Source organism: Habropoda laboriosa, unplaced genomic scaffold (assembly GCF_001263275.1).
Source record: "Habropoda laboriosa isolate 0110345459 unplaced genomic scaffold, ASM126327v1 scaffold68, whole genome shotgun sequence".
Taxonomy (NCBI): Eukaryota; Metazoa; Arthropoda; class Insecta; order Hymenoptera; family Apidae; genus Habropoda; species Habropoda laboriosa.
The window spans coordinates 1895330-1915652 of NW_017100195.1; the positions used below are offsets into that span (position 1 = coordinate 1895330).

Here is a 20323-nt window from a genome sequence, read left to right on the forward strand (position 1 = left end):
CAAAATTTCTGCACTTCAATCTATTAGGCATCCCATAAGTTCGTGCCGAAAGCGAAAAATATTTGATTGAAAATCCAAGAAAATTCTATGATAGTCTTACGAAAAAACAAAGATAAGAAAAAATTGTGGAACGAGAAGGCGCTTACTACTGTTTTGATCAAATTTAAAGGTTCGGTGCAAATATTGATCTAAATTATTAAATTCGACACGAACTTACGGGATGACCTAATAGCATTATTTCCCTCACAGATCGAAAAAACGTCCCCTGCGAAAGGAAAGCCTGAAACGCAGCTCATGATACTTCAGCTAACCGTGTCGTATCTCTCTTCTACTTTCAGTTGGTGTCGGCACTCATGCTCTAGTAAAAACGCGAGCGAACTGAGAGCGGAGCAGACAAGAGGCAGCACGATGTGGCGTATACTCGTCGCGGTTCTGCTGGTGGCCACGGTGTCTGTGGGCGGCGACAAAGTGGTCGTCCTACCTCACGATGTTTACCCAGGTTACGAGGTGACGCTGTTCAACACAAAACGGCCGTCGAATTTTCGTCTAATGGAGAACGATTTCTCGAAATTCTTCACGGTACTCGGGAACGGTCTAGTGATGACCACGTCTGATCTATCGCCGTTGGTCGACCGGCCGGTGAACCTAATCATCCTCGAGGAGCTAGCCAACAGCACCGAGACGCATTTCCTTCATCTCTACGTGATTAATCGTAGGAACATGATCACATTCTCTCACGACCAGCTAGGCGAGGGTGAGATCCTCGAGAATTCTGCGATGGGCACCTTGATCGACGGTTTCCCCGTTCTGAGAGCTAGAGGAAGCTTCCCGGTTCATTACGCGATTCTGCCGGACGAAATGGGCGACAGACCGTTCGCGCTGAAAGAGGAGGACTCGAATCAGATAGGGTTCAACTTGACGTTGAATAGCAAGAAGGAGGGCGTTAGAGTGGTGTCTGCAAAACCCTTGGACAGGGAGACCAAGAAGCTCTACACCGTCGTGATCCACGCTTCCGACGGTTATCTACTTAGCAGCTCGCAGATCAACGGTATAGTTCACGTGCTGGACGAGAACGACAACAGTCCTGTGTTTGAGAAAGAGCGATACACCTTCGACATCAGACCGACCAACGTGGACAGTATTAGCAAGAACTCTGTCGCGCTTCCTGGATGGAAACGTTTCTCCACGGTGGGCAAAGTGGTAGCTAAAGACGCCGATGGCGACAAAATTGCGTACAAATTGCTCACGCCGAGTAGCCTGCTGGTGATAGTGCCGCAGACTGGAGAGTTGATGCTGGCCGGTGAACCGGAAATTACCGTGGACGAAGACAGCGAGTGCGTGGTGATCGTGGAGGCTCACGACGTGCGTAGTCCGAGTCGATCGACCGAGAAACCGACCAAGGTTGTCGTTCGGTTTTTAAGGGCGAGCCCGATGGAGATGGAAGTGCACCGGATACAGAAGCGGAGGGTGACGAGGGCTGTTAGGCCGACTAAGAAGGTGGACTTCACGGAGGACGATGGCAAAGTCGAGAATAAGATCGTGTTCTATCTGGAGAAGGAGAACGAGAAGGAGATGTACAAGATCAGGGACGAGAATAAATGGGTCACTGTGGGCGAGAATGGCTCGGTCATAGTGAAGCAGAAATGGGATTACGAGGAGTTGGGTTCTGAAAAGACAATTGACTTTTGGGTGACCATTACGAACCCAGGTAAAGAACACAGAAGGTGTAATAGGATGTGATATTTACCGCGAATTTCTGATAAAGGATTGTCGAGAATTGTTTTTTTTTTTTCGTTTTGGTTTCGATTGTTTTTTTTTTCTGGTTCTGTATTTTTGTTGGAAAGTAGTATTTCGTGGAGGGTGACGATGTAATTGTTTTTTCATTGAAAATGTGACGGTCTCTTAAGATTGGTTTTTCGAACGACGAAAGAAGTAATCTTTCAAAGATATTTCAATCTATACCGTTTATTATGAAAATAGTGCACCTTCAATATTGGAAGAAATTAGGCGAACAAATAATTTGCTTGTAATTTAGCGTGAACTTTTTATTGATAGACAATTTATAGTTTACAGTTGAAAATATTCGATTGTTTCGATCAACTGAAAATGGTGTGAGTCTATTTATGGCCCAAAAAAGAAAATATTAGGTTAATTCTCATAAAAATCATTTGTATATTTAAATTCATACGAACGTGGGGAAATTTAGTAGACTTTATCAGTATTTCTGAATCGACTGAAATGCAACCCCTTAAATATCTCAACACGAAGAAAAATGGACTTAAACCACTCTCATAATAAACGGTCCATATGACGTGTATAATAGCACTATTTAAAAATGAAGAAGACAAAGAAGTAATAATAAGCTGTTACAGAAAGTAGGCTGAACATCAGCTGTTTCCCTTTGTAGGGAGTAAATTATCAATAACATCGCGTGTTACATTTACCAAATGCAAAATGCATATCTCCATCGAGAAGTTGACTAAAAAAATACATTATTTATTTATGTATTTTATTTATTTGATTGTTAATCAACGGGTTTAAGAACCCTTTAGTATACAGGCGTTGAAATTCACACAGAGCAGTAGTATAATGTACAGTACAAAATCAAAGAAGAGAAAAAGAAAGATAAATGAAACAAAGTAAAATAGAATAAAATGAGAAAACAGAAAAATAACAGAATAACACGCAGTACAAAGAGTAAGTTAAGGATTATTTACAGCGGTTAGAACAGAGTGCTTAAACGATAGATAAGAGATCCCGAAAAAATTAAGATTATTGCAAAATTTGTTCACGTTGGTGCATAGACGATTTAAGGAGTTGAAATAATTTTTTCAGGGTAATCTACGCTTTACCCTACCACTTAATCTCACCCTCTGCTAAAAACTACTTTCTCAATCGTTCGAAATTTCTTTTACAAACACCTTGTGTACCAGAGAGTCACATTCTCGTATTTTGTTAATGAATCTTTATTTTCTTCTTTGCCTCGTCGTCGAAGAACGGTGTTCACGGTACCCAACGCTTTTCCGGTGTCCACACTACGGTACAATTTTTCGTTTTTTCTTCCACACGACATTTTTAATCTCAAACGCACATGTACTATCCACGCCTTCACACGTTCTTCTGTTTACTCCTTCTGCAAATTTCGTCTGACACGGGGGATGGGAAGTCTGCGCTTCTTAGACATCGTACACGGCAAAAAGACGATCGTCGATCGATATCGCGAAAGTAGTGTGTACATACGTGATAAAACGGGGAAACACGGCAAGAAATATTAAAAGGTCACAGTCGGCGTGAACCTTTTTGTAGGCCGCTCGCACGTGGATACAATTTCCTTTCGGAACGGATAATTGTTCGAACGTGCAGTTCGAACGGCGGGGTCGGACGCTAATTACAGTTTCGCCGGGAAAAATGAGCGGGACGCGTGTTACGCATGAAGGGGCCGGAAGGAATTAAATTACGTCGTATTCCGGTGTGTTAACGTTATTTAGTAACGCAGCTTGCTCGCCGAAATTATTACGTTGTTGCAATTCCCGGTGAAACGCGTACCTGCGCCGTTTTCTTCTGTTTTAACCCTTGTACGGAGTTTGCGAAGTTGCGCGAATAGGTGAAGCCGAATTAAAGTTAAACATAGCCGAATTTTGGAAAAATTCCTTCGCCAGACGATTCTACGCGTCCTAAGGAATGGAAAATGTAAGTGGAAGTGACGCGAAAGTTACGAAAAATGGGGTTAAAGGTAAGAGTATAATCGTACTTGTAACTCACTTAGTTGCAACTTTTCCGTCTCGTTTTGGATTGATCGATGCGTGCCAATAATACTCAATATGAGTTTCGAAGCGATTCATTTACGAATAGACCATCATCTGAAGAAAATGAGACGGAAAAGTTGCAACTAAATGAGTTATATGACAATTAAAATGAAAAATGATAATTACATTTTTTTATTCCTTAAAATGCGTGGCATTATACTACGAAGGAATTTTTCGTTCCAGACGAATGTCAAATTGACCGATTATTATATATTTGTAACAAATGAGTATGAAAAAATAGAGCTCGGTTTATTTAATTAGTGTGAGTTCATACTGTAATGATATATTGAAATTATATGAAAATATATTGTTTTCGGGTTAGGCCACTTCGAGAATTTCAGGTGCACGCTATAATATAGAGATTTGTAATATCCAGAATTATTACGATCAATTCTTATGCGTTGATCTAAATGAAGGGTGTCTAAATTTTGAGCATTCCTCGTCTACTTCTGTTTTTATTACATAATCTTCTTCTTCGTTAGTCACATCGTCAAAAATATCTTCACCGTTATCTACAAATTTTGTTGTTTATAGAATTATAAGTATTAACTAGAAGTAAGAATAGAAAATGAAATTATATGTTCAAGCCGCTTCGAATGCAAAGAATAACGTGTTGCACAAGCTTTCAGAAGACTCGAACTGAACTCAAGATGGTTGCCTTACGGAGAACAAAAGAGCAAGTAGCGCTCGTGACAAAAGAATACGCAAAAATCAACAAAAGTCACTTACTACATACAGGGTGTCCCGTAACTCCTCGAACATCCGGAAATGGGGGGTTGCTGAGGTGACTCTGAACAACTTTTTTCTTTACCAAAATGTTGGTTGAAGCTTCGTTTTTGAATTATTAACGAAAAACACTGGCCAATCAGAGCGCGCGTAGAGTCCGCGCTCAGTGACGGGAGCGCAGCGACTCATCCGCGCGCGATCGTGAACAAACGAGTACGCGCGACTTCTCGGTTATCGGTTGCTGTCAGAAAAATGTGACTTTGCACCGCTATTTTTATAAGGCTTAGAGAAATGGTTTGTTGCCGTTATTCCGGTGCAAAGTCAAATTTCTGTGACAGAGACCGATAACCCAGAAGTCACGTGTACGCGTTTGTTCACGATCGCGCGCGGATGAGTCTCTGCGCTCCCGTGTCTGGACGAGGGCTTTACGCGCGCTCTGATTGGCCAGTGTTTTTCGTTAATAATTCAGAAACGAAGCTTCAACCAACATTTTGGTAAAGGAAAAAGTTGTTCAGAGTCACCCCAGCAACCCCCCATTTCCGGGTGTTCGAGGACACCCTGTATAGTGGATCAAATTGACCCATAAATTCCATAAGTGTGCATCAAAAATACAATTGGTTTTCCATTTTTTTTTTTTTTTTTTGTGAAGACTATCAATATTTAAGGCGACGAAAGAGTTTCAATCCAAACGATACATTTAATAACACAGAAAAAAGAATTTGTGACTCGTCCAATTTCCGTACAAGGGTTAATTTCATCGTGTCCACTTTTTTTTTAAGCTCGAAAGATACCTTAAATTCCGAGGTATTTCTTACCGTGAGTCCACGCGTTAAGAATCCATGCTTTTGTAACACTGTTATTAATCATGAATCTTTTCTTTCCCGCATTCTCGGCTTCCACAGGATATCTATGTAAGTAGCAACACACATCATCTTCATTTTCTTTTTGTCAACAATCATACTTTTTGTATATGTACATAATGCATAAAGGAAAATGTGACAGCTTTCGCAGCTGTACAGATTAGCTTATAGATTGCTCTGTATAGAATAGAGCAAAGTTTCTTGCGTTAGGACGCTTATAGAAATTAGAGCTTGCTATGCAAAGTGCCGCGTCTCTGGGTCGACAGTGTTTATAGACGATGACGGAAGAAGATGTAAGTTAATAAAGCGAATTCCTTTCAAGATGGAAGCTTTAGCGACAGAATGCCTGACGCTTAGAGAAATCGACCTGGAAAAGACTTTAACATCATTCGGGAGGAATTTTCTAAAATTCAGGTGTCCTTAAAATTAACACCTATTTGCAAAAACGCCAAGCGTAATGTTTCTCAGCGAGGAACATCTCCAAGCGACAATCATCGATTTTGACGAAACTCTGGTGTATGGTTAGTTCTCAGAAAAGTATTCCAGTCTACAGCGAAGGGGTGAAAATTGTCCTGAAAGTTGAAGGTAGTAAATATATTTAGTTAAATATCTCGAAAGCTATTAGAGACAGAGGAACAGTGTAAATTGACGAATTTTGTATTTTTCGACAAAAAATTCCTCCATCTCTAAGTTTGCCAACGATTCAACCATCCATATAATGTCGCCTTCTCTTAATTTTCACTTTGTTTCTAAGTACCTTGCGTTTATCGATTAAAGTGAAAATTTGTCAAATTTGTACGTTTCGATTTAAATTTGAATTGAAGAATAAGTATACCAGTTATTGTCGATTTCTATTATTTCTCATTGCAATCTCTAATAGTTATCGAGACAGACTAAATATATTAATTATCTCCAACGTTAAGGGCGATTTTCGCCCCTTCAACGTGGATGATTGCCGACACCAAAAAATCCGTGTCAAATATTGTCTGGAGTACTACCATACACCAAAGTTTCGTCCCAAAGGGACGTTCCCTTGTCAGATACAAAAAACTCGCAACATACTTCAACCCAAATATCACAAATGAACTCCAAATAATATCATACTACAAATAAAAAAAGGAGGTACACCGATCTCCAGAGAATCCGCTAAAATGCATCGCAATTTTATCAACAACTTCTGCATCGAATGCAGAATGATATCTCGACTAACTATTCAATCAATCGTACGTTTCCGGAACGCAGATTGATTTTACCATACTCGATTTAGAATATCTCGCCATATGTATAACGCACACACGTCCATACGTGTACAGGTACAATGCATAATCGAGAAGTTTGATTTGAAGGCTCGCATTGAATTTAACAGGCGGCCAGGTCAAAGCGTCAGGCAAGATAACGTCAAATGGTATTTGGTCACCGCCTTTGAACACTGTCCACCGTTTTCTGTCAACGATAGTCGGACCGGTCGCCAGGCCGTATCAATAATCGATCGACGATTACAGACACGGACAATCAGCGTGTCATTATCAACGTGAAGGACGTGAACGACGAGAACCCGTACTTCATAAATCGGCCTCTGCCAATGCAAACGGTCGTACAGCTGAATGCACCGCCGAATACTCATGTGTTTACCATTCAAGCGAGGGATCCTGACACTGACAACAATATTCACTACTTCATGGTACGCGATCGGAGTACGTATGAATTGGATATTACCTGTTATATATCTCGCGCGCGGCCTGTGGAAATGTGCTCGGGCCAGCGTTCCAAACTTGCATTCGTTTCGATTTCAACGTAATTAGCTAACGTATACAACGGTTCTTGTAATTGAGAATTACTACTTCGTTGCACGGTGGAATAATCGAGAAGCGAAGTTATAATGGATAATCGATGACGGCGGGCGGAGCTACTTAATCGCTATCGATGGGAATTCCGTGGGTCATGGGAAAATCGATGGGAGAACGTGTACCTATTGTTGTAACAGCGGATATCAACGTGGATAGAATAGAGGCCTAATTCGGAGGTCAAATTATCATTCTGTCTCCGAGTCGAGGGCAGGACCAAATTGTTAAACGAGATAAGTTAATATTGAACGAATTAAAAGAAGTTGCTACTTAGTAATCCATTTATCTATGATATAATGCTTTGGTATAAAGCTCTACGTAAATTTTATAATACAAGACGTGACAATTTAACGTGAAGATTGAAGACAAACTTCGCTGAAGTAGATTAGGGCCGGGGGTTGCCCATACGTGGTTTAGAGGATTTCTCTATAGTATGAATATTATTGTACGTTTTAATCCACTTACATTGGAATGGACAAATGCACCGTCAATTTTCAACAATTATTTCCGTTTATCGTGTAAATCGAGCATTGTTTGATTTTTCCTTTTCTGCTAATGGATCGAACGAGTTGAACTAGATACACTCTCGTTTGTGAGTATTGGGACACTTATTGAATGTGAAATAAGCCTAGAAGGTGAGAAGAAAATTATCAAGGTCTTGAAAGAAATAATTCGCTTAACTTTGCCGAAGAGATGTAATTTAAATCGTAAAATTGCTAATTGTCTCTTCCTGAAAAAGAAGAATCGTATACTTTCTGTACGAACACAACGCGAATTTCTGTGCTTTCGTGAAATTAGAATTTCTATGTTGCATGGATAAAATTATGTAGCGAATTGAAATTTATTTGGAGAAATATCATTTTTAATCTGGGCCTGGAGAGTGGAACAGAATTGCGTTTAAATTGGATAAATGAAGGGATGTGAAAACCTAGGAAGTGAACAATTTTATAATGCTATAATTTCGTACAACAGTTTGAAAGATAAACAGGAGATTTGAACACGCGCTGACGGTAACAATCAATTGAAAATAAAGTACCCTTTGCAAGAGCCGAAATTAGATTACACTCCTGTACGCGGTGTTTGATTGAACGTAAGAATTGCATTACTAAAAATTGCTGAACGTAAAACAAAGTGAACCCGAGGAACTCGTAAGTTTAATGCGATCGTTGCCGTAAACAGAGTAGAAATTATTTTCTTTCGCACAGATCGACAGTAGAGAGAGAAATGAAGCTTAGATCATATTGATGATATGATAGATGATATTTCGTATATCGTAAAATTGTAGTTTTTTAATAAATTAAACGTTTCTTTCGTTACATTATCTAAACTATCACAGTTATCCCCTTACTATTAGAATTAAATGTTCCGTTTCGTTCATTTCTGAAACAAATGCATCAACTCTTTCCTTCTACTATTGCCACTTAACCCTTTCGCGATTAAATTGTATATTTTTTAAATCTGTTCTTTGTCTACCGATCATCCGGTTTATAACCCTGTATTAAAGTGAGATCAATTTTTGTTCGAGTACTCAAGTGGGATATACGCGTCCCACGAATTTCACGATCAATCTTTGCCGAAGTTCGAGGAGAAAAAGTTTCCAAATTCAAAGTTCGTGAAACTTTTCACAATTCGTGTTCGACGAACATAACACTGTTCCCTGAACGAAAATCTGTTATATACACAAGCGCGTTAAAAGTTCAACGTTAAACCTGAAAAGTACGAAGTTCCATAAGATATACAGATTCGTAGAAAAGAAGGAAAGTCTCAACAATAATAATTACAACTCTCCGAATTGAAGAGAAAGAGAAAATGAGAAAAGAGTGAACACAAAATTGTTTCGTCGTGGTTCTTCAATGTTCTTTCGATTCAGATGTCCAAACGTTCAAGTGTTCTTTCGTTCAAATGTTCCAATATTCTTTCGTTCAAGTGTTCCAATGTTCAAATGTTCTTTCGTTCAAGTGTTCAAATGTCCTTTCGCGTTACCACGAGGGCTGTTTCCCGTGAAAATATCCACGGGATTCCCGCGCGAAACATTGAATCTCCTCTATCCGATGTCAGTCGTCGTAAAATTATCTGACTGAAAAATAAATGCTCGCACATTTCCCTTTTGTAGCTGGAGGCCGTTTCGAGGTAGACGAGCGATCTGGTGTTGTACGCACTCGGGGGACCGATCTCTTTCAGCTGGATATGGAATACGTTCTGTACGTGAAAGCGGAAGATCAGAATGGTCGTCTAGATGAGAGGCGTTTTCAGTCGACTCCTGAGGAACGGCTATCGATCCTAGGTGGAAAACGCCCGCCGCAGTTCTACATGCCGCAATACGTGGCCGAGATACCAGAAAACCAGAAGAAGGACTCCGAGTGAGTTGAATGTCTTTCAGATTTCATCGCGGTCAATGAACGTCTCAACGATGCTTCACAATTTCTCTAGCCTGTCTAATATCTTTGACGAATGGACGAATTTTCTTATGCATTAGGGCTCGTATTCACTTTTCTTCTCGATAGAGAATATTATTAGGTTGGTTTACAAGTTTGCGCGGTTTTCACGTTTCGCATTAAATGAAATTCGTATGTGACATGCGAGCCACTCAGAAGCGAAAACGACCAACTCCGTCAAATTTTCTTTATTCACAAAGAGCTGAACACCAAGCATGTGTTTTCATACTGAAATTGGAAAATCTCAAAAGGCGGAGTTAGTCACTTTGGCTTCTGAGTGGCTCGTATGTACGTCATTCAAAATTATTGTGAATTTTTTCTTTCTATGCTAATAATAACAAAATTATGGAGTGTCAGATTAAAAAAGAATTTAAGATCTCCGAGATATTTTATTCGATGAGTTTGATCGTGGTTCTAAAGCTAATAATCCGTGGAAAAGGTTATGTTGCTGATAGTACAGTATAAAAATGATTTTCACGATTCCAACAGAGAAACTTTGCCATAAATGACGAGAGCCACGTTCTGATCGATCGTCAGTTTGACGAGGAGCGTTTGGAAGCTCTGCTTTGTAACGACCCACGACAATCAACTCGCAGATTAGCTGAGATGATGCACCGCTCTCGTCAAACTGTGCTCCGCCATTTAAATACGATAATAAAAGTGCAAAAACTTGGTTCGCGAATTCCTCGTCATCTGAGCTACGAAGAAAAATCGCACGAACTTATGCGCCAACCTAATTTACAATTACAATTTACGATCACACTTGTATTAATTTTAGTCACTTCGTTGTGAACGATGTACGTACATACATACCGGGTGTCCAAATTTTTTCGGATCAAACTTCGTCAGTGTGTTCTACGGGCATAAGGAAGAAAGAAATGTTGTATAAGCATAGGTCGTTTGGAGCTTCGTTAAAAAGTTACAACAATAATACACGCATAAAGCAATTATTTAAGTTCGAAAACAATTCTGTGTGGAAAAACTTATGTTTCGAGGACGAGGATTGAGTTTTGAATTATTTCAGGTGTAACGCAGTTGTATTAAATTCCAAGGGGTTCTTTATAAATGTTTCGACATATCCTTCGCAACGGTTTTTACTTGGACGAACTTTTTTACATCACCAAAGTATTCATTTTGCAGAATGACGCTTCAACCTTGGTGTTGTAGAATTTCGCAAGCTGCCGCAGTGATTTTCCGACACTTTCGATTTTCTAAAAGAAATGTTCTATTTCAGTATCATATCAGTGAAAGCAAAGTCGTTCGCCGATCGTGAAATTCGGTACACGCTGAAGGCACAAGGACAAGGTGCAGCGGGGACCTTTAATATTGGACCATCTACCGGCATTGTGAAATTGGCTAAAGAGCTAGATTTCGAGGATCTACGTCAGCCACACATTTACTCCCTTCTAGTTACCGCTACTGAAGATTCCGGCGGTTTCTCTACATCCGTTGAGGTAAATTAACCTTCTAATTACTCTTACGACAACCTTATCCGCTGGACCACTTCTCGTTAGAACTGAATAAAAATGTTACGTTCGTTTGTTTCGTCTACAGCACTATATCGAGTATTGTGTAATTTATTCTAAATATGTATATAATATACAGGGCGAGCCAGCGAAGATCAGAACCTAACGTAGTATCGCTTTTCACAGTATAGAAAAGAAAGTGTTTGTTTAAAAGGAACAAATTCTAAGGTTATAGAAATTTTTGTAAATGGAACGATTGTAACTGATAGAAAAGCAAATTTGTCCACATACAGGGTGGGCCACGTGAAACTTGCTAATAATTATCTTCTTTAGAAAATTTTCTGATACGTAATTTAAATGGTTTCAAAAAATGATATTATTGTAGGGTGAGTCCGGGATGGAGAGAGGTTTGGGCGAGACACGAGACAGTTTATTTCTAACAAATAACTAATAGTTTATTCTTCACGGACACGAGTCCTATTCTCAGCCACGCTCCTTCAATGTACTTTTCTCACTCCAAGTTCGTTTTACACACACACTATTTTTCCTCACGCTATTCGTTTTTAAACCTTTCCTTGACGAGGGCATTTCTTTTTTCCGCCAATCAGGGCTGTTTTCGGACGTACCCCTACGACGTTCCCCTTCTATCGCGATTTAGGCGGAAAAACCGTTTCTCCCGGGAACGTCGCTTTCCGTCCTTTACTTCTGGTGACCAGATTTATGTCACGTCTTACCTACGGTCACATCGGCACCATAAACCTGGCCACCGTCCCGATCGGCGCGGCTGACGACCACGTGGGCCGCCCCAAACCCTAAATTTTGCCTACATTATAAAAGTATATATATTTTTCTACTGCACGTATGTTGTTGCAGATATTGATAAGACCTTAGACTCGTGAAGCTTTCTTTTATTTTCTACCATTTGTTCTATTAAAAAAAAATTTGTCGTCTGTTTTATTCACCATTTGAAACTATTTAAACTACGTATCAAAACTTTTTTTCAAACCATCATAGCTAAAGAAGATAATTAGCTGACCCATGGCCCATCTTGTGTAATATGTTGATCGTTAGACAATCTTTTGTAGAGTAATTCCTACGAAACTATAATTTAACGTATACACGTGATTAAATGTAAATAGACCATTCGAAGCAACCACTGTTGGCGTTTGAAGATTTTTGTAACCTAGTGTAGTCTCGTCTTCCAACGGAGCGATATAAATAAAGAAAATTAATTACAAATGTAGCGATACAGCGAGGAAGAAATATGTCTGAGTGTACAGATTATTGCAATTTCAAATGTTACCCAATCACCAGACGAGTGAACTCGCTTTCCCCAAATAACTCACTGATAAGTGAGCTTCGAATTTTGCCTGTGATTACGAAAGTGGCCTAAGTCATACATTTTCCCTTCGGGCGTATTAAAAGATAAGAATAAAATATTTCACAAAGTACTCTTTTCTACGAAAAGATCGACTTTCTACACTTTTCACTTAGATCGCTTTCATAATCACCGGCACAAATATCACGTTACTCTCGACCTTTTCTACAATAATAATCGACAAGATATCTTTGACGTTTCGTAGGAGTAACTGGACGAAACTCGGGAAGATGATTAATTGCTTCGACACAATGAAATTCTCATTCGTGTATCAGCTCGATCGGAATTTGTTTCGCTGAAATTGTCATGTGGTTTTACAGTTGACCATACGAGTCTCGGATGTGAACGACAACGCGCCGAAATTCGAGTTGCCCGATTACCAAGCCCACAATGTGGACGAGGACATATCGCTGGGCACAAGTATACTGAAAGTGAAAGCAACCGACGCGGATTCCGGTGTTAACGCGGAAATAGAGTATCTGGTGTCTGATGACCACTTCAGCGTCGACAATACCGGAATCATCGTTAACAATAAGCAGCTTGACGCGGATAACAACAATGCTTATTACGAATTCGTTGTCACTGCCAAAGACAAAGGTACATGTTCGTTTAACGCAGCCTTTAGAAGCTGTTTCCTTTGGGAGTAACGAAACGAAGAAACAGAACTGAATTTTCTGTGTAGTTGTGTTGTCCGTTTGAAGATAAATAGATTTCCGAATTAAAAGAAAGGACCCAAACGTCCCGGAGTAAGAGATCGATGGAAATTAGAAATTCTGACAAATTCGGTGAAGAAACTTGTCCAATTTATATTACATGACAGAGTAAGAGCAGAACTAAATTTTCTATTTATGTTATTCGTTTGAAGATAAATAGATTTCCGAATTAAAAGAAAGGACCCAAATGTCCCGAAGTAAGAAATTGATGGAAATTAGAAATTTTTACAAGTTCGATTAATTTTTCACTGAACAAATACTGAACTATCGTTATAGTAGGATTGCTCAAAACTGATTTCCATATGCTTCCAACGATTATTTCAAACGTACCTTTGAATCTCTCGTTCCACAACTTTTAATTACATAAATAATATAGAAAATTTCTTTGGTTTTACATTCAAATAGTTTTCAATATTATTCCTCATAAAGTCGATATTGTCAAATTTCTTGCCCGGTAAAAAATATTATAACGCACGAAGCAGATTGTGTGCTAAAATTTCCCAACCGAATTCGCGTAACTTTTTACACGTTTTCCGACATTATCACGGTGCAAATTCGCTTTGCTCCGATTTAAGAGCCCTAAAACTTTCGCTGCTGTTGCTCCTTCTAACTTTTCCAACTGAACACAGTACACACATCTGAATGAATAGTTTCATTTCTCTAAATACAATGTACCAGGTGTATAAATGAATTCTTTCCGACTTTTGCAAACAATGAAAGTTTGATCGAAAAAAAGAAGTAGGTAGACACAGATCACGCGTCGAAATAATTTCCATTACTGTCAATGACCTTTTGCCATTTTTCTGCCAGCTGGAGAATACCATCGCATGCAATCAATCACGCGAATCCAGTCGGAAAGAATTCATTTCTACACGAACTTATCGAACCTGCCTAATATTACACAACCGACAAAGTGTCACCTTTCGAAATCGATCCCCACATCTCTCCCTCCTAGGCACGCAATCAATCACGCGAATCCAGTCGGAAAGAATTCATTTCTACACGAACTTATCGAACCTAATATTACACAACCGACAAAGTGTCACCTTTCGAAATCGATCCCCACATCTCTCCCTCCTAATGACACCTAATTTTTCCAGGCGAACCACCGAAAACTGGCACAGCAACGGTGCGCATATACACGAAGAACAAGAACGACGAGGAGCCGAAGTTCTCGCAGCAGGTGTACACGCCGAACGTGGACGAAAATGCCGGACCGAATACGCTCGTAACGACTGTGGTCGCTTCTGACAAAGACGGCGACAACGTTCGGTTTCGATTCGTCGGTGGTAACACGACGTCGGGTCAGTTTGTGATCGAGGAGATCACCGGTGTGATTCGTCTTCACGGGAAACAGGTCACGATGGACAGAGACAAGTACGAGCTGAACGTGACCGCTCTCGACGACGGTGCCTGTTGTCCTAACGGAGCGACTACGACCCACACCAGCACAGCTGTTGTCGTGGTCTTCATCACGGACGTGAACGATAACAAGCCAATTTTTAAGGATTGCAGCATGTACAACCCGAAAGTCGAAGAAGGCGCGCCGAACGGTAGCACGGTGATCAAGGTACAGGCTACCGACGAAGACAAAGGCGTGAACGGCCAGGTGAAATATTCGATCGTTCAGCAACCGAATCAGAAGGGGACGAAATTCACCGTAGACGAAGAGACCGGCCAAGTTTTGACGAATAAGGTATATATCTTTGTGTTAATTGTTACATTACGATGCGTTTAGGGAAATGGATGTTGGTGAATTTTATTATTATTTCTAGTTAATCTATTAACCCTTTCGCTACGGCAGATTTTAACGCGTAACGTGGCTGACTGACATTAAGTTTTTAATCACGGCTGCAACATTTCTTATTTTCGCCGGATAGTTTTAAAATTCGGTTGGTTAAATTAAAGTGCAAGTGCGTAAGGATAAAGTTAAGTGTTAAATGAAGATGGAAGTGCAGCAAAGAGCTGCAACAGTGTAGAGCGAGAAAATTTTCAGAACGCCTATAGGCGCCGATAGTAACGAAAGGGTTAAGTGTAGAAAGTGTAGATATTCTGCCAGAAGAATGGCAAAAGAAACGATAATGAAAACTATTTCGATTCTTGATCTGTTTTCACTATTCTTAAAACACACTTTGATCGTTTCCAAAGTCGGAAAGAATTCGTTTCTACGCTTAATATTAAGCCTACGTAGGCAAACTGGATAGTCTGTGTCCAAGTCTAATTCTTTTACTATTTCAAGCGTTCAAAAAATCTGAAAAAATTCTGGAGTACTTATCGAAGTCTCTACTTTATTGTACAATTGTTCGTTAAGTCGAATGTCGAAAACATTTTCCATAAAAATGAGAAATACGAGTGTGAAATTTCACTTGGGTCATCGAAGACCCGGATTGCCTATGGAGAGTTAACCCTTTCGCGATCGAATTATTTTGTTTAGGAATTCGTTACTTATCCATTGGTCGTCGCGTTTGTATTGGATACTAAATTGAGATAAATTCTTGTTCGAGCACTCAAGTAGGACGTATGCGTCCCACTGGTTGCGAAAGGGTTAAAACTAATCTTTTAATTACGTGTAATTTTTCAGTTGTAAGGTGAAAAGGTGTTCACCGACGAGATCTTGTTTATCGTAATTTATGAGATAGATTCCTTAATTGTATATTTTCTCCACGATATCGATTTAACGTTTTAATTTGGTTTGCTTCGTACTTAACCCTACTGCGTTCTTCGTTTTGACTATACACTTAAGACTTTTGTATGTGTAATAATTTTCGTTTCCAACGCGACATATGAACCTAGACGATAAACATTTAAAATAATGTTAAGGAAGGTAAACTTGATAACAGCAAAAATGACTAAAAATATAAAAAGGCGTACACTTAAGACTTTTGTATGTGTAACAATTTTCCTTTCCAACGCGACATATGAACCTAGACGATAAACGTTTAAAATAATGTTAAGGAAGGTAAACTTGATAACAGCAAAAATGACTAAAAATATAAAAAGGCGGTGGGTCAAAAAAGACCCGAGGACCGCTGTAGGGTTAAGTATAATTTTAACATTTAGTTAATTCTGTACGATATTTTCTTCGGTGTCGATCCATTTTAAAAAGAAGAGAATCTACAATATATTTTGACGTTTTCAGGTGTTTGATCGTGAAGGGGACGACGGCAAATTTGTATCCGTCACTGTTAAAGCAACAGATCAAGGTGAACCTTCTTTGGAAGGTGTTTGTTCCTTCACTGTTGAAATTACGGACGTTAACGACAACCCACCATTGTTTGATCGTCAGGTGAGTGAAACTATAACGAATTGAAAGGAACAAGTTGTTTTATTTATATTGCCAAGTATAAAAACTGTAGTCAAGGTGATAGATTTAGGAAAGTTTCAATTAAAATTTTATATACGTTTTTTAAAAGAACAAATTTTCTTAACACGCTCCACAATTTGAAATATTAAACTGCAATTGCGTTTATAACACTTTTCCTAACTAATAATTCAACAATAGTTATACGAATATCGAGTCGATGGTCGAAAGTTTTGAGTTGGTGGCTCGAGTATGTAGTTCTTAAGAATGTCTCTTTCCTGGAAGTATACACGTCACGAGTAGCAAAAACAAAGTGTTTTGGGGAAATAAAAACATCCCCATGTTTGGGATAGGTCAGTGAAAGAGTGCGAAGCAAAGGATAAAATGATCGAAGTTACAAATATATGTACTAACGCGAGGCAAAAACCGTTTAAAGGAGAAATTTTCCTGCTTTCGAGAATATTCATTATAATACACCATCAGGATTTACAGTAAAATTACACAACGCTCGTTTTTTCCATAATTTTTCCATAATTTAAACCGATCGTTTGCAGCATTAATCCTGAGTGTTTGACTGAAAGATTGTGAATATCATTTATAGGAAAAAAGGCACAATATTTTCAGAATAAATTTACAGCGGCAAATTCATCGATATAAGTTTCCTTCGAGTAAAATTTTCCAAGCGAAAGATTACCGTAGAAAATGTCAAGATTTAATTTACTTGCAATTAGAATCTAATCGATCCGTATCGATTTCAATTAAGCCTCAAATATGCTTCGTTTCATTACCTATTTCGATGTTTACAAGAATGTGAATTTTTAACGTACGAAGTACAGAGATGATGCTAATCTTGTAGGAATGTTTCAATAGCAAAGCTATCTTTGACCTTTCGTTTCATTTGCATTCGTTCTGTGCTTCATTTGGCCAATTTTCTGATATTCATCGCGAAATATCAGCAGGCGTTCATTGCGAACAGAGAGACGGGATACGGCTGGGAAAAGCTGAAAGAGAAAATTGCCTTTCGCGTGGTTGTATTGTGCCATTTGATGCCCTTTGAAATTCAAGCGGTAACTATCGGGTATATACAAAGGGACACGTTCGAAAGAAATGCAAAAGATGCTTGACCGGGGAATTTTGCACTTTGTGATGGCCGAATAGCTGTTCAGAATAAATTAACAAACACTCGGTTGGAACAAACGAGGGAGGTCCTCTCCGTGGTTTGCATATTATTCGTTCGCCATATGTCAGCCACCTCTCCCTCCCCCTCTCGTTTGCGGAATTGCCATTTCTGATACTTTGTTACGCAAATGTTGTTCGATCGGGAAATTATTGTCTTTGCGAGCTTCGTGATGTTTGTCAATCGTAAAATACTTCCTGGTTAGAGAACACTGTAATCGTGTCCATTGTTTTTCCTTCTTATTCTTTTTCTCGTAATAATTACATTTCCGCCTGTTTACATCTAAAGTTTAAAAAAAAAGGTCATATTTTCGAATATTAAAATGGTCAAATAATTCTTTCCTTCGTTCTATCGTTACGAAAATTGTGCAAAGTGTCTCTTTACTTTATTTAAGTGCAAAGGAAGCTGCAAAGAGTAACGACACGCGACCAACACTTCTTTTTAAGTATAATCGTAAAATCTAAATTAAATATAAAGTGTAGATTAAAATAATTGTTTCATAATTATATTTCAATTGTACGATTATTTCACAATTTACAAAAATTCATCCCCAACTGTTCGCTCGATCTGCAAATAATTTCTCGTCGATTTTCAGCGATACGTAGAGAATGTAAAACAGGACGCCAGTATCGGAACAAACATTCTAAGAGTATCGGCATCAGACGAGGATGCCGATAATAACGGTGCCATAACGTACTCGTTGAATTCGCCAAACAATGACCACGAGTTGGAGTACTTTGAGATTCAACCAGAGTCTGGTTGGATCGTCTTAAAGAAGCCCCTAGACGTGAGTATTCTAATTGACGATCACTTATACATATATATACGACTCTCTTTAGCAGTAACAACAAATAATCGTTCTTTGGAGAACCACCGTGTGTCCTCGAGCAAGAAACTTCAGGTTCTTCCAGCTGCATCGATCAACGATCACCTTTCGTCGTGTGATTTTTATGCATCGAACATGTTTACACTTTTGTACGATACCGAGCGATTTATTTACAATGTACCCCCTGCGCAACGATAAGAGAAAGAAAATCGAGGCAGAAAATTCTCATTATCCACGAAGAACTGAGTAACAATGCCGAGAATGCACGTTGCGTTCTCCAATATTATTATGTCAAAATTTCCATACACACACACATATATCCACCTTAGACAGTGTTTATACGTGTGTATGTATATCCAAGGAATATATATATATATATATACACCTTCTGCCGATCTATATACATATATATATATACATATACATACATATACATAAATAAATATATATACATACATATATTTATATACGTATATATACTGTACGTTCACGTTCACTTAGTTCTTTACCATGAATCCGTTTTGTTGCTGATCGGATAATTTATATACTAATATACGTTTGGTCGGCAATTATTTCTCTAATTATCACTAATATGCAACGAAATGAGTTTCCTTTTTACGGCACATGTATAGAACTTTTTAATTCCCATTGATATGCACAATGTGTTCACTATGGTAAATACTTAGCTATGCCTGATTTCCTTCAAACGCTTCATGTACCTGAATCGATCGACCGTTCGGGCTATTTTTGCAACAGAACACTCTCTCTCTGTCTCTCTCATTCTTTCTATCGAGAACATGCTCGCGGCGCGAGTACCTTTTAAACAAGTTCCAAACGAGCTATCGAACACCTCTTGTCTCCAAGTTTTGTTCATCGCCGTTATCGGTCGCCGACGAACCGTCTATTCTGTTTTTTTTTTTTCTTTTTCGCCCCTTATTTACAATGTGTATTTTTATTTCCTCTCGATCACTTCCGTTCGATCTTTTTCTTTGTTTCTGTTGTTCCTTCAACGTTCGGTTTCACAAGGAAAAAAAAAAGACACGTTTCTCGCCGTTCTGATTTTCTGATTACTCAAAAAGAATTCACGTTGTTTCTTTGTTTTCCTTTTCTCTATCTTGGTTCTCATCTTTCTTCCTTTTTTTTTTTTTTTACCTTTTTCATTCGTGACTATTCATTCGCTGCGTTGCGTTTTCGACGGTGGAAACGAAGCGAGAAGAAAAACGAGAAAATAACAGATGAACAGAAATCGCGCGGCGCGAAAAAGTCGGCGAAAGCGACCCGTGGAAGAAACAAACGAGCCGTGTGCATTTTTCATTTTCTCTAACCCTAGCCAAGGAGAAAGACTGTCTGCGATGTGTTTTTTCCTGTCATAGTCTTTTTTTCTCTCTCTGTTTTTTGTACACGCGTCACAGAGCACCGCGGAGAAACGACACCCGGGAAGGAAACGAACGAATAACAGAGCAAAAGGAAGGGAAACGAACGAGACCTAACTAATTAACCTTTTAATTAATTCTCCTTAACTTAAAATACTAATGTGAATGTTTTTCAAAAGGGAAGTGATGTTTTTTGAACTTCCAGGAGCAGGTGGGAACGACATTTTTTGAGCCCCACGTACGGTGTACTTCAACCTCTACGCATTTTGTGGTGCATCAGACATAAACAATTTTTGAAAATGCTTGCAATATTTTATATGAATGTGTTTTTGATTCCTTTACAGGAACGGATCTCGCTCTCGCTCCTAAATCCTTCCTGTCTAAACTCTCTCTCGCTCTCTCTCTCCCCCCCCCCCCC

General features: G+C 39.1%; 1 protein-coding gene across 1 annotated transcript in view; it reads left to right on the top strand.

Annotated features, from left to right (window-relative positions):
• Nucleotides 1–408: 408 nt before the first annotated feature.
• Nucleotides 409–20323, top strand: part of LOC108570326 (neural-cadherin-like) — a 24698-nt gene continuing 4783 nt past the window's right edge. The window contains exons 1-8 of the mRNA XM_017932166.1: nt 409–1726; nt 6895–7086; nt 9350–9596; nt 10906–11125; nt 12836–13112; nt 14329–14924; nt 16368–16514; nt 18302–18493. Coding sequence (XP_017787655.1) covers nt 409–1726; nt 6895–7086; nt 9350–9596; nt 10906–11125; nt 12836–13112; nt 14329–14924; nt 16368–16514; nt 18302–18493 — 3189 coding nt within the window. The remainder of the gene's footprint in view (nt 1727–6894; nt 7087–9349; nt 9597–10905; nt 11126–12835; nt 13113–14328; nt 14925–16367; nt 16515–18301; nt 18494–20323) is intronic.